The sequence below is a fragment of the Mangifera indica genome, chromosome 9, assembly GCF_011075055.1.
Source record: "Mangifera indica cultivar Alphonso chromosome 9, CATAS_Mindica_2.1, whole genome shotgun sequence".
In the NCBI taxonomy this organism is placed as follows: Eukaryota; Viridiplantae; Streptophyta; class Magnoliopsida; order Sapindales; family Anacardiaceae; genus Mangifera; species Mangifera indica.
This window is the reverse complement of record NC_058145.1, coordinates 17,093,800-17,110,867: the sequence shown is the minus strand read 5'-3', so window position 1 is coordinate 17,110,867 and position 17,068 is coordinate 17,093,800. Positions and strand designations below refer to the sequence as shown.

The 17,068-nt window shown below is 34.2% G+C and overlaps 3 protein-coding genes across 3 annotated transcripts; 1 reads left to right on the top strand and 2 right to left on the bottom strand.

Annotated features, from left to right (window-relative positions):
- The first annotated feature begins 177 nt into the window (after nt 1–177).
- On the top strand, nt 178–3,370 carry LOC123225391 (rhamnogalacturonan I rhamnosyltransferase 1-like). The gene is made up of 8 exons (XM_044649329.1): nt 178–1,132; nt 1,224–1,291; nt 1,389–1,477; nt 1,562–1,727; nt 1,827–2,116; nt 2,197–2,401; nt 2,501–2,658; nt 2,775–3,370. The coding sequence occupies exons 1-8, from the start codon at nt 784–786 to the stop codon at nt 3,019–3,021; spliced, it is 1,572 nt and encodes a 523-aa protein (XP_044505264.1). The 5' UTR covers nt 178–783; the 3' UTR covers nt 3,022–3,370.
- Nucleotides 3,371–4,911: 1,541 nt separating this feature from the next.
- Nucleotides 4,912–8,715, bottom strand: LOC123226082 (transcription factor BIM3-like). Its single transcript, XM_044650560.1, has 7 exons — nt 8,438–8,715; nt 8,230–8,335; nt 6,959–7,028; nt 6,742–6,837; nt 5,895–6,325; nt 5,608–5,737; nt 4,912–5,409 (listed from the first exon to the last, which is right to left on the bottom strand). The coding sequence occupies exons 1-7, from the start codon at nt 8,532–8,534 to the stop codon at nt 5,305–5,307; spliced, it is 1,035 nt and encodes a 344-aa protein (XP_044506495.1). The 5' UTR covers nt 8,535–8,715; the 3' UTR covers nt 4,912–5,304.
- A 2,035-nt stretch (nt 8,716–10,750) lies between these two features.
- Nucleotides 10,751–16,079, bottom strand: LOC123226081 (O-fucosyltransferase 27-like). Its single transcript, XM_044650559.1, has 10 exons — nt 15,495–16,079; nt 14,989–15,073; nt 13,880–13,950; nt 13,699–13,787; nt 13,349–13,592; nt 13,102–13,214; nt 12,933–13,023; nt 12,691–12,819; nt 11,778–12,325; nt 10,751–11,611 (listed from the first exon to the last, which is right to left on the bottom strand). Exons 1-10 carry the CDS (start codon nt 15,690–15,692, stop codon nt 11,149–11,151), a joined length of 2,031 nt encoding a protein of 676 aa, XP_044506494.1. The 5' UTR covers nt 15,693–16,079; the 3' UTR covers nt 10,751–11,148.
- Nucleotides 16,080–17,068: the final 989 nt, after the last annotated feature.

Below are 17,068 nucleotides of genomic sequence, written 5' to 3'. Positions count from 1 at the left end.
TATATCAACAAAGCCTCAAGAATTCTAACTTTATTATAAAAATAATCAATTGGTAATTAATATTTATTTTCTAGTTGTGATTAATTAATATTAATTGTGTTTACAGAATTTACCACTCACAAGAAGAAACAAAGCTTTCAAGATCCTCACCTACTCTGAATCAACTTCCAATCCAACTTTCCTGTTGCGGAAGGTCAGAACTCAATGGAGTAAAAACCAGAAAATCAACAAAACACGACGTCACAGTCTAGTTATACAGTTTTAACGTTTTACGTAACAAAATTCTATATGATAGGAAGTTTGCGCCTTAATTTTTGTCATTGCCACCCTTTCTCTACTTCACTTCCCACACATTCAATTCAATTCAATTGTTTGTAATAACGTTAAGTCTCTTCTTCATCTCACTATCTTCTCCTTCCTCTTCTTCTCTCAGTTTGCATTAATGGCTGAAGATTGTACATGAAAGGGTGAAAAAAATATTGGTTCTTGGAGTTTTTGGTGAAGTTTCAATGGTTGTGGAGGTGAATAAGGTGACGGGATTATAGCTGTTTAGAGAATGTGAAGCCGGGTTTGTGATTATTTAATGCCAAGTTTTGAGAAAATCGATGGAGGTTTAGAGTTTCAAGGAGCACCCATTTACGATATTAATCAAGGCTCCCTGAATCTTGCATTATCATAATCCCACTCGCATCTGCTTCAGACTTAAAGATGAGCAACAACATTCACTGAATTCAAGGCTTGTAATTAAGATAGTAATCAAATTAAGTAATTGAATTGGAGAGGATGTGTAAAGTGGAGAAGAGTAATGAGAAGTGTGAGTGCAGGAAAAAGCAGTGGGAGATATTGGGGTTTAAGTACTTTCTGGGTAAAAATAATAAGGGGGAGAAGATGAAGTGTTCTGCAAATGCAATGGCAATGGGGGCTTCAAATTCAAAGTCTCGGATTAAGTTGTGGGTGATAAGAGCAATCATAACGATTTTGCTATGGACTTGTTTTGTTCAGTTAATGACATTGAGGGAGATTTTGGGGCCAAGATTGCTGAAGGGTTGGCCTTCTTCTTTCACCCATTCTGATTTGTCTTTGTCTGCTGAATTGTCTTCTCTTCCCACTGAAGCAGTTCTTCCACCAAAGAGTAAGTTCAAGATTGTCCTTTTTCTTTTAATGAAAAGTTGGGAATCCTAAAACTGGTCTTATTCTAAATCTGCGAACCTTTGTTTTACAAGGGATTTATAAGAACAATGGCTATTTGATGGTTTCTTGCAATGGAGGACTCAATCAAATGCGGGCTGCAGTGAGTTGATACGGAATTTGATTGAAATTTTGTCCTTTCCCACAAGAACTCTCTTGTTTTTATGCTACTGTCTCTTACTTCTGAATCTGTATTGCAGATTTGTGACATGGTCGCCATTGCTAGGTACTTAAATGTCACTCTTATTGTCCCAGAGCTTGATAAAACTTCATTCTGGAATGATCCAAGGTTTGCCAATTAGTCTCCACATGCTCAATTTGACATAGTCAATACAAAGAATACTAATCTCTCTGATTGATTTTCCCTGAACAGTGAGTTCCAAGACATTTTTGATGTTGAACATTTCATATCTTCATTGAGAGATGAGGTTCGCATATTGAAAGAATTGCCACCAAGGCTTAAAAGAAGAGTTGAACTGGGAATGTTCTACTCATTGCCTCCCATTAGTTGGTCTGACATTTCTTACTACCATAATCAGGTTAGTTTTGCATAAATATGAAGCTGAAATTAGCCGCCTTCTTATATTTGTGTTGTTTCATTTAACTTGATTGTTGAAATACTGTCACATTGCAAACAGATTCTTCCTCTGCTGCAAAAGTACAAGGTTGTACATCTAAACAAAACTGATGCAAGGCTTGCTAACAATGGACTACCTATTGAGATTCAGAAGTTGCGGTGCCGAGTGAATTTCAATGCGCTGAGATTTACTTCCCAGATAGAGGAATTGGGGAAAAGGGTTGTGAGGATTTTGAGGGAAAAGGTCCCATTTCTGGTACTTCATCTCAGATATGAAATGGACATGTTAGCTTTTTCTGGATGCACTCATGGCTGCAGTAGTGAGGAGGTTGAAGAACTCACCAGAATGAGGTAATCATTTAGAAATACTTTGAACCCACTTATGTTCTTCAACTTTTTAATAATGGTGGAGCATATAACATTTGGTTTAGATATGCTTATCCATGGTGGAAGGAAAAACTGATAAACTCTGAGGTGAAAAGGAAAGAAGGTTTGTGCCCTTTGACACCAGAAGAAACAGGCATAGTTTTAACTGCAATAGGCATCGATCGCAATGTTCAAATTTACATTGCTGCTGGGGAAATATATGGTGGAGAAAGAGGGATGGCAACTTTGGCAAAGGCTTTTCCTAATTTGGTCAGTTGAAAAAGGAAAATATATAAGCAACTTTCTTATAAAGTTCTCAAGTAATAACGTAATAGTATATGTGATTTTTTCTTTGGCATCATCAAACAGGTTAGAAAAGAGACTCTACTGGGACCATCAGATTTGAAGCTTTTCCAAAATCATTCTTCACAAATGGCGGCACTAGATTACCTTGTATCCCTGGAGAGTGATATATTTGTTCCTACATATGATGGAAACATGGCTAAAGTTGTTGAAGGCCATCGCAGGTAATGAATAGGGCCTCATTCATTCACCTGTACTTTTTCCTTATTTTTCAAGGTCACTTTGCATAAAGAATTATAAGACTTTAACTTGAGGCTTTGTTTCTTTCAATTCTTTTCAGATACTTGGGGTTCAAGAAGACAATTTTATTGAACAGAAGGCTTCTGGTTGATTTAATTGACAGATACAAGAATGGTTCAATGAGCTGGGATGAGTTCTCCCTCACTGTGAAGGAAGCTCATGCTGATCTAATGGGCAGCCCAAAGCTACGAGCAGTAATTCCAGATAAACCGAAGGAAGAAGACTACTTTTATTCCAATCCACATGAATGTTTTCAGTTGTTTGATGAACCATTCAGAAACACATGAATTTGGTCATGCCAGTGAGATGACTGCTCATTTTTCACGCAAGTTATCAAGCACAGTGCCCATAATCCTGCTCTTGAATTCTAAGAGAACTTAGGCTCGAGTCTGGACAATCTACAGAAGGGTCACTAAAAAATATTTACAATAAATCATACATTGAACCTGCTGATTCATGTATAGAGTGCAGGGCCAATAAGACTACAACAGATCATCTGCTTTGTACAGAGGGAAAGAAAACACAGTTTTCTTTATTTGTATATACTTTCTTCGGCATGAAACATGCATAAAATTGAAATAAAAAGAAGTTTGACAAGTGATCTCTGTTCAAACAGTTTCTATTGGTTGAATGTGAGGTGTGAATTTGTATTTATCATACCAGTTACATGGTATTAATAGTGAAAAGAAAGTGATCTTACTGTAAAAAGTCGCATGAATTGAAGAAAAGCAGCTGCAACAGACCTAGACGGCTTTATTTTTTCTGCAAGATTATATCGCATATAAGATTGTTTGACTCAAGGTCAGGTTGATGGAATAGGCAGAGGGCTTGAATTCAACAAGTTCAAACTTGAGATTGAAAGTGAGGATTCGAATATAACTTGAGAAATTACAGTTAAACCTCATAACCTACATATCCATCAAGTACTTTCCATATTCAAAATTTGATAATAAGATTATAAAGGTGTAAATGCAAGATTTAAGCTCCTAGAAGTTTAATGATATTAGACTTAAGTAGAGTCATGAGCTTGTAAGCTTATTAAATTGAGAAACAACGAAATCAAGTTTGACTCGATAATAATCAAATTGAGCTTGGCTCGACTAATAGCTTGTGGATGGCTTCCTGCTTTGGAGCCGTTCAGTTCAACCTCCTCCCTTCAATAGCATCTATTTTGCGCATGGAAACATAAAAAACTATATCAGCATAAAAATCTTTTCTTGATCACTGTCTTCAATGGCTTTGGGGCCAGCTAATCTACAACTATTTTCTAAGACCCCTTAAAGCTTAAGGCAAAATGATAATTTCATCCTTGTGTTTGGCTTAAGCAACACTTTAGGCCTATAAAAATTTTTGGTAACCCCTTAATCCTTGGCAGTAACTTTTTTGTCTCTATTTTTATGGAATATTGGCAAATGTGAACTCAAACAAGTCAGACTCAAATTGAAATGATTTTAACTCATTGAATTCAAGCTTGATTTATGATTTATATCAATGTCAAAACACATTTAATCAGTGATATTTTTATTTTCGCTAATATTTACTACTCTTCTTTAATGATTTTTCTGTCACTATTCACTAACTTCTGCATCAAGTTTCCATTAAAAATATAAGTTGAATTGTTGGCTTTGGCTATCCAATTTTCCAAATTGCATTAGTGTGACGAATCAGGCACTCAAACATACCTTTCGCAGCACACTATCATTCCCAGAATTTTTTTTTTTTCAGAAGGCCAATGGAAACTGATAAAAACTCAAAGTAGACATGTTTAGAAAATGCACTGTGATGGTGACCATTCTATAGTTCCTTCCAATTATATTCAACTTCATGTAAGAAAAAGTATTCTTGTTTCCTTTGTTTACCTACTACTTCCAACACGGTTAGAAGAAGACTAATATGATAGGCATATTTGCCTCTAGAGTTGAAACATTTGCACACTTGTTAGTCCAAGTTTGTCGAGAAAAAAACACTGTTTTTGTACCTAAACTCTTTAGCCAATCAAAGGTTAATCCATCAGTCAACCGATTAGATTGGCTTCATAAAAAATGAACCGTTGGTTAAACCACAATCCAAAACAATTCACTTAATTTAACATCAAATCAATCTAATACAATGACTAAAACGGGTTTTAGCTATAACCCGCAAGATAAACATGGTAGATGCAATACGATAACAAAATATACCTAAATAGATTAAGGCCCATTTCATGTTAAAACTTAAAAATACACTCGATGTCAGTAGCACTCACTGCACCGCACAGAATCTGAGTAATACAAAATCTTGAACAGCAATAGAGGCACGCAGAAATTTTGCCATAGAACCGGAAACAATGGCAAAATGGTTAACTATGGAAATGGATGCCACTAAATGATGTGAGCAGCTTTCTCATTAATACATATGGAAGCCTCTATTGATATAAGAAGTATAATAAATGAATACATAATAATATGATTTTATCCAGGAAGATAAACGAAATCCAGCAAACCAAAGAGAAGCATGTACATTTGATCTGCATTGAGTTTTCAAATTATGGTCAGTGAAAAAATGAACAAGATGACGCAGGCAACACAGTTTTATTCAGTTCTGAGCCTCTTGCGGACCAGCACAGAATCCTCATCAAAGCTCTGAACTTCAGTTTGTGCCATCACTAGATTGTCTTGATATTGCTTCTCTTGATCCTGGATGAACAATAATAAAAATTAAAAAAAGATTTGCAAAGTTGTAGCCTAGACAAAAGTTAGTCATTTGAGAACACATGCATCAAAGGAAGAATCGTCTCAGTAGTAGCACTAAGAGAAGGCTTAAAACACTTAAAAGGACAAGAAGCTTTAAAACAAGAAGCTTTAAAGAGTTCAGTTGATGATTAGAAAATGAACCTTTGAACTGGATGCCATGACAGTTTGTCCACTTACTACACTTTTTCTAACATCAATTTGCACTGAGATGTTCGCTTGTGACAGATCCACACCTGATGATTGCAGTGCTTGGGTCAGAGTATTCAATACCCTGTACTATGCAAAAGTTTTATGTTAGATTATATACTGATTACACAAGCCTTTCATCTAGATAGCCATCTAAATGAAACTTTATCAAGAGAACAATATATTAAACAACCAGATTTGGTATTAATAACACAAACATATTATGGACCTGTAATTCTCACCCTTGAGAGTAGGCACTTGAAATGCTAGATGACCCACTTTCAATCAAAAGGTCTTGTTCATTCAGGGAACCATTAAGAATGGCACAGTCAGTTGCACAGGCTCTGCCAGGCCAGAACTGTGATTGGTGCTGGTAACTCATGTTCTCAGCATCAGAAATTGATTCCTGTAATGATTGGGTCGGCATGGTGCCCCTCCCCACAGGAGCATACATGTTTGGTTGGGCATGTACATTGAAGGGAACCATAGGAGAAGCTGACCCAGGGGCAAAGTCAGTAGCTTTGTATACTGCAGATGTGCCCATATCAGATTCCATTGAGTTCTGTGCATTTGTGAGCATTGCAGGAGTAACAATATTGTTCTCATGACTAGAACCATTCTTTAAAACTTGAGCATGTTCCATATAACTTTCTGCAGGGCCATTCTGGTTTCTCTGTTCAAACAGATAAAATCCATTAGAAAATTTCCTCTAGAATAAAAAGGCAAGGGAATTAATATGTTTCACCATCATACAAACAAGTATGATGGTTGAAAATCATGGCCAAAAAATTTTTTCAACAACACAATATGAAAAGTTAGAAAACCAATGTATACACACATATATTGACACAGCATCAAATATACAGAACTCAAAAGTGACTAAGCTTAAAATACAGATTAGGAAACGCAATAAGATGGTCCACATCATCACATGCAGCCACAGACAGAGATGCAGACACGCTCTTCAAGCATTAAAAATTTACCCATGGCATTAAAACACAGATTAGGAACATCAATAAGATGGTCCACATCATCACATGCAGCCACAGACAGAGACACAGACACACTCTTCAAGCATTAAAAATTTACCCATGGAATCAGTTTGGTTGGCTCTTGACTCCACCCTTGATATGACCCCTCATACATATTTAACTTGTCTCGTAAAAACTGAATGTACTCTATAACCTGCAAATAAACATTAAACTTCTTCAACTGACTGCTATGAAATAAATTTTCAGTAACTTAAATGACAATATTCAGCACTTCAACTGTTTCAGAAAGCAAGCAAAATTATTATCAAGGGTACCTCTAAAAGAAATGATGCCTTATCTCTTTTCTGATCATTTTGAGGTATTAGATCTCTCAATGTCTGAAATCTGCCACAGACAATACAAGTTTTGCTCAGGTGAAGAAGAATAACAGTCAGCTATTAACTTAACAGGGAAATCACAGTGCTTTCTGAAAGCAGTATAAAAGTTTATAAAGATCACAAAGACCAAACTTATTGCAGCAAAGCCAGTAAAAATGCAAAGCTGAAATGATGCCTAGATAACATCTTAGACTCTGATAGCCTATCAAAATCATTGCCAGAAACTGCAGTCTGTTTGTAAACAATCTCAATCTAGCATTTGGCAGTCATCCACATAAAAAATTACAAATTTCGGATGGAAAAGAATCTGTTAGCTTTGGAAATATCTGTGCTTAAAATAAATTTAGTTAGTCAATCTGCAGCAACAATAAACAACAATCAAATTATGGCTGCTCTGAGAAAGTATTGGAATTGTTTCTTTCATAACATAACTAACACTAGTCCCTGTTCAGAATCATAACTATGCAAAACTTGTTCTATAAAATTTAAAAAAGAAAAAACACTCTTAAATTACACATTCAAGAATTAAAAAATTCCTTTTCAACATTTCATAAAACCAATAGTAAAAATTGAACGATAGCTTGTAATCACCAGTCTGCAACTTATTTACCACTATTTTTTAATAAGATAATACTTAACAAACTTACAGGCAAAACCCAAAAAAAAACTTAATTTTGTGGGACAAGAACACTTGAAGGTATTGAATTATCAACTGTTATCTATTAAAGGGATCAATCTTTGTTTTTTCTATTAAAGAAACTTAACTCTCAACTTTCCTAATGAAAGAACCCAAATATCAGATTTCCCTATAGAAGTGACCAAACTTTCAATATTTTCTATTAAAGATGTCAAACAAACATAATTAAGATTATTTACTTTTTTTTTTTTTTTTTTTTTTGAAAGCAAGGTGATTAGTTTGATAACTTCAATTAAAAATAGTGAAAGTTTAATACTTTAATAGGAACATAAAGTTTAGTTCTTTCAGAAGAAAAAATTTAGAAGTTTGATCTTTTCAATTAAAAAAAAAAGTAAAAAAGTGACAAATTTGATAACTCTAGGTGTTGTCATTTCAAAATTTTATCAATAAAACTTGCAAATACTCCTTACATTAACATGATTCACATATCAAACTTCATTATTTCCAACGCCAAACTAACAGTAAACTAAATTCACAAATCATTAAAAAAAAAAATCATCAGTAAGCTTACCTCTCATTGATTTTACTTCTCCTCCGCTGCTCTGTCTCCGAATGCTTCGACCGATGCGCGTTCGTCTTCTGTTCACTGCTCTTGCCCTCTACCTTCATTTCTTCACCTATACATACACAACAAAAAAATGAAAACAAAAAATCCACGTCACAATAGGCGCAGCACAAAACTTATATTCACACAGGTATGTAGGCATACGTATACAAACCTTTGTAGGCAGAGGAGGGAGTGTTTCCGTGTAGGAGCTCCTCGTCGAGGTCGGCTTCTTCGTCTTCTTCAAGGCGAGGGTTGGAAGATTTCACCATTCCGGAGTTGTTAGGTTAAATATAACAACTCCGACTGTTCGGAGCGAAAACGGCGACGTAATTCGTGGTGGTGGTGAGAATTGGACAGGAGTGAGAAAATGAGAAATTTAATATTGTTAAGCGAGTGCAGGAGACTGACTGAGAGTCTTGAGACAGATTGATGAAGCCCTAGGCGAGTGTCACGTACGTACGTATACAATAGTATTGTTTAATTATTAATTAAATTCACAATAAAACTAGGCACATATAAATATTATATTATTATATAATTTAATAATTTTAAATTAAAAATAAAATAATATATATTATTTATATATTTAAATTATATATAAAAATATATATAACATTATTTTAAAATTTATTTTAACGAATTATTTGATTTTGGATTGGTGAATTCTAACTTATGCATGGTAGGTTAACCTTTAAAATTGAGTTTAATGATAGGACAAGTTTCGACTTGAATCAATCTTAAATATAGACTGAATTGAGTTCAATTTGAATATATTATTGTCAGATTAAATTGAATTTGAGTTAATCAAAGATGTTATTAGAAGATCCTCTATAAGATAAATAATATTATCGATAAGATAAATAATATTATCGTTGAAGGAAGAGTCACGTCAAGCTATTAAATTGAAACTTTTGCTTAAATTTTCTTTGAATCGAGTCAAACATCAATTTAGACTAAGCTGATTCGGTTCAAGTCTACCTCTAACTGTAGACTCTGATAATTATATACACTTATAACAAGTATTAATTTAAGTATTAATAATAATATATCATTATATAATTGAGTAATTTAAATTAAAAATAAAATAACATATATTATTATTGATACATATCATCCATAATTAAAATCTTACGTATTTTTAATGTTGAATATAATGAGAGACTTTTTAAATATGATAAAAAAATATAAATAAACAATATTACATATACATATTATATATATATATACATATATATAAAATTTAGATATATAAATAATATATTATTATATAATTAGATGTTAATTTATATTTAATTTAAAATTATTTAATCATATTATTATATATTATTTTTATATTTAAATTATATAAAAATAAATATATATAATTTTATTATATTAAAATATATTTGAAAGCAAATATATTTTTGCTAAATATTAAGTAATATTAAAATAATAAATACATTATCAAATTCTTAAATAGGCGTATCACGTGAAACATAGTGTAACTTCTACAAGCCCGTGTTATTGAATCCTCAGTTTAAAATAAATTAGGATTACCAAAAAATCCTTCCAAGAACACATTTCTTCTAAAAAAAATTTCATAAAAGTAAAAATCACAATTTCCCCCTCAAGGTTCGGGGAAATCACCCTCCCTTTGGATTCCTACACTAGGGGTGCAGTCAGGCTTGAGCATTGGATGTTGGAGCTCTGTTGATTACTTGAAGAGTTGAGGCTCATCTCCTCGAGGCAATTTTAGTTGACTCGAGTTTGATTTAAAATTGTCATTTTAACTCTTTAATTTTTAAAATATTCCTTTAACCTCATAATTTGTATATTTATCAAATTTCCCCTTTATTTAAAGTACAAAATTAAGATTTCAAATGTATAAATATAAGATTTAAAACTATTTTAAAATTTATGATATTTTACTCAACATCCTTAAAGTTCAAGCTTGGCTCAACTTACACCCATATCCTACAAATTTTCACTCAAAAACTAACTCCATTAATGAAGCAACAAAGAGGGAAATAATCATATTACAACCATCAACAATTTGATCATATCACAACCAAGTTGTAATCCAATAATTGGAATTACATCCAAGGTGCAATTCAACCATCAAAATCACAATAAAAAAGTATTATTCATCGATCATCATCACACCATGCGAGTGTGATTCGGTAAGATCGCATAAGGTTCATTTCATGTCATAATTGAATTATGCCTAATGCGATTATGCCTGAATCACACTAAGGAAAAGCGATCTCACCAAATCGCGCGAAATAGCATTGGAAAAGGTGCAATCTATTGATCAGCACCAGTAGTACCTTAAGTGGAAAATAGTAATTTATGCAGAAGAGAAGTTTAGTGTTGGGTAGTCTGGTTGAAGATTCAGAACTGTGCAAAATCTTATCAGGACTAAGAAAATTATCTAAACATGAACAGTTACACAAAATCTTGTTTTAATGCATATTATGCAGTAGAGAAAAAACCAGCAAGAACAGCATGAAGTAATGTATTAACTACGTTAACAAATCATCAAGTTTTCTCTTGACCATGTTACACAGATTCCAAGTATGAAAGTGCCTGGGAAAATTAGCCAGACTTTTCTTAGAAGGATATGTAAAAGTTGGTCTTCCATTGAAATTTATCCTAATCTACATCAAAACTGGTTATGGGGTTAAAGATGGGAACTTGAACTATAGAGGAGCTTCATACCAGAGTTGATGGATCTGAACTTCACGAGCTAAGAATAATGGCTATGATCTTGCTTCTTTTTCAAAACAGAAGCTGGGGATTTGCTTGAATGCCTCTCCGAACGAGCAAATGAAATGTGAAACTAATACACACACTGCATTCAAGATGAAAGTGCACCTCTAGCATTTTAAGAGATCAACTTTCACATTAATCTCCACCCTCTTCTTCCTGATCGTCCATTGAAGCTTCTTCCTTGTTTATTTCTCCCCCTCCGCTTTCATGATTTTCACCACTGTGCCCGAAAAATAATCCAGATGACAAGGAATCATCTTCATCTAGAGCCTCTTCATTTTCCTTGTCTTTTGACCTTGAGATTATTTCACTGTCCATCCAAGCAGGGCAGTGATTTGCAACTCCAAGTGTGGCATGAAGGTGTGAGTTAGCTGCAGGACTGGAAGCATAACGAGATGTTTCAGATGGATCATATCTTAGGCAAGAACATTCAGGGACTGGATGTGAGAGAAATGATAATGGCTTTGATTTTGTAGATGCCTCCGTTAGTCCATCAAGCACAGATCTTCTGAGATGTCTGCGAAGTGAGGTTAGCCAGGTATGGTTTGCTTGATATAAGTGGTCACGTGTTTCTTCAAGAAGCTTGGCAACTTCTCTCCTGAAGTTCACAGAAGCAGAAAATAAATAAATAAATAAAAATATGGTTCCTTCATGTGAGTTGGACAGAGTGTTGGTCACAGTTCTTATTTCTAACTAGTTTCAATTCAGTAAAAATATGTGCCATAATCAAGTTTATGCATGCACTCAAATGAATCATACATTACCTGTCTGGTCGGTACGTTTTTGAAGAAGCAAACTGATAAAGCCTGTGCCCCATTACCAAACTGGCAAAATTTGGATGCCCCCGACCATCTTGATCAAAACCAGGGATGAAAACGTCAGCTTCAACGCAAACCATATAGTCAATTGCTTCCCATAGTAATTTATGGGCATTAGTTCTCAACTCAATAACTGTACTTTCCGGTTCATCATCACTCTCAGCCACCCAACCCCACCAGCCTTCAATGTTGTATGATTTAGGGCGAGCTGGAGGAGGTGGAAGAGGACGAGGACGTGGACCAGCAGTCTTCCAAGCTTCATGCTTCACTTCTTCCTCAACAGGAGGTGGAGGAGTCTTAGGGTCTACAAGATTTGCCTCACGGCCATAAATTCTGCTCAACTCCCAACCTGTGCTGAGGGAAGTCCTATCAACAACATTTTCAAACATTGCATGAAGAGGAATTAATGTCCTTTGGCCACCAAAAACTTCTCCACCAGAGACATATATTATTGTGTCCCATGAGTATCCATATGCACGAAGAAGTATACCAACCTGTATAAAAATCCAAGAACTTGCCAGTAACCCCATTTCTCAAACTGGTATATATGTTTCTAGGCTTTCAAAATTTAAATTGACGGTTTTAGATGATAGCAAATAAAACAACACTTGTAAGGAGCTCTAAACTTCTCTGCAAAGATCTCTACAATTTCTTATATTAGATTGGAGAAGTAATAGAAGCAATCTCGAACCCTCCCAACTTTGAAGCAATACAGTCATAAGTTTTCACACATGGAAGAGTGCAAACAAAGAACTCGAGCATTGTGATGTACAATGTCCACGGATATCATAAGCATTCATTCTTTTATGTGTGCAGAGCCAACAGATAATAGAATCCACAGTTACAAAAACTTCCCTACCTCTTCTGGCATTAATGGACATGAACCATTCAGGCGTAACTCCATGGAATTCACCAATAGTTTCCCCCTTACAATCTTACGTTTTATCATCCAAGATCGTTTATGCTGAATGAGTTCAGTGTGGACATCCTTAGGAAGAGCTCCAAAACACAAGAAACATATCAGATGCCAGGTAAGCATAATGAAAAAAGGTTTAACATATCAAATGATAAACTATGCCATCCAGGTTTTGAAGCAAGTACCTGGAATAGTTCAGCACAGCCATGATATGCTAAGGCATCTCTGGTCATCCCCGGATCAAAGGCTATAAAAGGCCGTCCAGGAGCTCGTAACCTGTAACTAATACTAGTTAAAAATAAGGTAATAATAATTTTCCAAAACTGACACTTGCAATAATAAATAGTAATCAACCTTTGCAGAATTTTAGTTGCAAGCTCCTGAACCTCTTGTCGGAATCGAAGTGCATGGAATGCAACCCTACATCTGAGCCTTTGAAACTCCTCAAGATGTTGTGGGAGAATGGCCTGAATTTAAGTTATAATTCAACCACAGACGATTCATCACATTCCGAAGTCCAAATTTTAAATAAAACTGTAACTAGCATAAAAATGAAAATTCAAAATCAAGTCACCCAAAGAAAAACGTCTATTGTCACTACCTGCAAGCACCCACCATCAGAAACAACTAGCTCAACCACTGAATGCTTGTTTAATACTGGGAGAACATGGTGCAAATAATAATATGGTGAAGCTGAGTATGGCACTTTAAACACCGGGATCTCCTTCTTTCTCCTAGCCCCTTTCAGATTTTTTGGAAGGGTTTTTACAATGTTAATGTCTTTAGTTAACGCTGCTATAAATTGTTCCTCATTGTAGAGATATGCAAAACTCTTGAACTGTGAACTGTATTAAACAAATGACCGAATTAATTGACACAAAAAAGTTTACTAATTAAAACAAATTTTAATTGAAAAGAGAAATTACAGTATTCATCTAAAAGTAAGGCAACCTGATTCCCTTGCTACTTGTGGTTGACTGAATCTCAGGAATAACTAACGTAGCATTCAGAAGCCGAGAAACCACTACAACATCAGGTATCTGAAAGATTCAGGAGAAAAAGGGTTGTGATCTTGATTACACAGGATGTATAACTGCAACATCAAAAATCAATTCAACCATAGTATCCTTACAGAGTTTCTGATCTCATGAAAACCACCTTGTATTCTGACAAAGATAAATCCATTTGTTTGTGGACTGGGATCTGTTATTGGCATCCTTAGTTAGAAACATGAACAAGGAAACAGAAATACATAGTTTAAAAAGGTATGTGAAAGTAGGAAAATTTTCCTCTTCAATCTTTCATTTGACTAGACTGACTGAGGTATATTACTCACAACCCAAAGTTTAAAAAAAAAAACCACCAAAAGCCAGTTTGATATGGATAATAGAGTAGATGATATTTTATACTTGTTAATCACAATACAAACAAGCTCATCAATAACATCCATTTTAATTTTCTTTCTTACATTTCATTTATTTAGTATTGTATAGAGAAATCCACAACTATTGATGCCAAATATTATACAAACATAGAGGCACTAAATAAGCCCCAAAAGATAAAGAATCACAGACTGCACACAAATGGGATGCATTACAGAGCAGTCAAGTAAACCTCTGGATAGAGCCAGCCATAAATGAAACGTGCAATACAGTAACTTTGGCACCTTGAATCTTTTACACCCATGAGGCTTTTCAATACATTCCCTAAGCATAGTAAACCATAAGCAATATCTAGCAACCAGCCAAAAAGGGCATGGAATATAGTCCAATGACAGTTCTGACAAATCCTATAACCAGCACAACGTTCTATTGACCATATCCGAATGTCAACTTACACATCACTACAGGTAATGTCAGGCAGACTGCTAATAATTCTCTAGAGAAAAGAGCAAAGTAAAAGAAAAAATAGTAGATTTCTACTGAAGTAAAATCCACAAGCCCATTTCATAAACAACTCAACTAAGATGAGTTTCAATGAACAGAGAACGTGTAATGCCTAGAAATATCAAACAATCAAGTCACTATTCCCTCCCATAAACAAAACTGATTTAAGATTGTTCTCAAATCTTATTCAAGCAATTATCTCCATTCCATAGAGCTCTGATATTACCAATCATTTATCAATGAAAGGAAAACGTTGCTTTTAAGGTGGATTACTGAAATTTACAATGAGACACATTTAAGATCATTCAGTACAAGAACAAAAGTTAATAACACCAAGATGTGAGTAAGAGCTAACCGGCATAATATCCTCTTGGATTTGCATCTGGATGTAAAGATTCTAGCCGCCTTACTGGACCCCACAGTCTTCTATACAATGGACTCTGCACAACCCATTAATAGAACAGCAATAAGAAGCCATAAACAGGCAACAAATCATACAGATAAACTGAACAAACCACAGCTGATATATTCTTACACTAAACTTTTCAAGATCATAAAAACAACCAAAACGTGGATCCAAAATAATTAAAAAACAAAGATAATATGAAAATCAAAGTTCTCTTTCACAGTAACTGAAATGGATCCAAACAAAGCCCCTAAAAATTCGGAACACACACTCATGTCCTGGCAAGAAAAGAATCTCACTCACATTTATAGCCCATTAAAGCATTAACAAAACCCTAAAAACTAAGAAAAATCAGTGCTTTCTGAAGAAGTTCTAAAAAAAATCAAACTTTGAACATTAAAAACAACATGGAACACTGAAACGTAAGGTAAAGCAAAAACATTGACATTACGTACAGTTTTGGGGAAGTCAGCATTTTCAAAGACGGGTCTCCAAGAGAATATTGTGATTGATGACTGGTACTCAGAAACGCCCTCTTCAGTGAATCTGGCAAGCAAAATATGTACCAAGAGGGAAAACACTGATAAAATCAAGCCAACTAAACCAACCCATTTCATCTTAGACTTAAACATCATCTTCACTTCTCCTTTCATCTCTCCGTCCCTCAAATCTCAACCAAGTTGGAAGCAGCAGGGACTGAAATAAAGAACTAGAGGAAGTCAAGACTCACAGAGACCAACTGAAGAAGAAACGTGCCACGTGTTAAAACATGTCTTGGAATTTGAAATGCAATAAGTCTAGACCAGTGTTGATTTAGTGTCCACAGCTCAGACATGCTATAGACTACTAACATTTTGACATCTAATTGAAGTTAGCCAGGCCCAGATCTAACCACCCTCTCTCCCATTTGGAGCGTTGGGATACGCTCTACAGATTACAAAAGTTGGCTTCTTGTATTTTGCTGCCTCTTTATACGGCATATAACAAAAGGGGCTTTGAAGATGACCATAAATAAAAAATTTGCAGAGCTCCCCTCCCCTAATGGGTAATGTTGAGTACACAGACTCAACCTCAAGAAATTTGATGAAAAAAATAGAAAATATCAAAACAACATGTTCCCACACAAGGTTTGCCTAAAGTACGCCCATGATGATATAAATAATGATTTCTCATTTGATATCAAACTCAAATGATATTAAATTACCGCATTATTCTTAATTATTTTACTTTTATAATTATTATATTACCTTAAATTAATATTTTTTTTAAAATAGTTTATATATTTTGAATTAACACATTCTTATTTTTATTTCTTTCATAGATGATTTTATCAATTGACCGACCCCATCATCACTACTATTATCATCCCTTGACAAGTTATTCACATCTTTTCCAAGGTTTTCGACGACAAAATCTCAACACAAAAACAAATCGCAATTGTGCATGACAACAACCTATTCATATGTTGAATTCTCCAAGTTAGAGTCAATTTCACATGTTAACAAATTGCATCTATGCATGAAAACAACCCAATCTAGCTTTTCTATTAGTGAACTCCTCAAATCATAAGGACTTCATTGTAGCCGATGGATTTGTGGTTATATAATATTGCGATAAGGGTTTTCAAAATCATAAAGATTAAATTATAAGTTTTCAAATATGTAAAAATCAAAATATCGTGTTTAAAACTTTAAGGTGAGATAAAAGAGTTATTCTTTTTAACTTTTGTTCAATTTTTATAGTGAAATTACTTTTTTACTTTTATTGCATTATATATATTTTTTAAATTATGTTTGATTTTACGTGAAAAATTGTTATTTATATCAACAAGGAATAACAAAATGTTTTTGGGTCAAATCTTGAGGGCAAAATGTGTAATATACATAAAAAAAAATTCCCTTTTGGATTAGTTGATGCAAAATTTTAATGTTTTCTTTCAAATGTTTTGAACCGTATTGATGTTATGAATCAATTTTATACTTTATAGTTTCAATAATATATAATATACTAATAATAAATACAAATATAT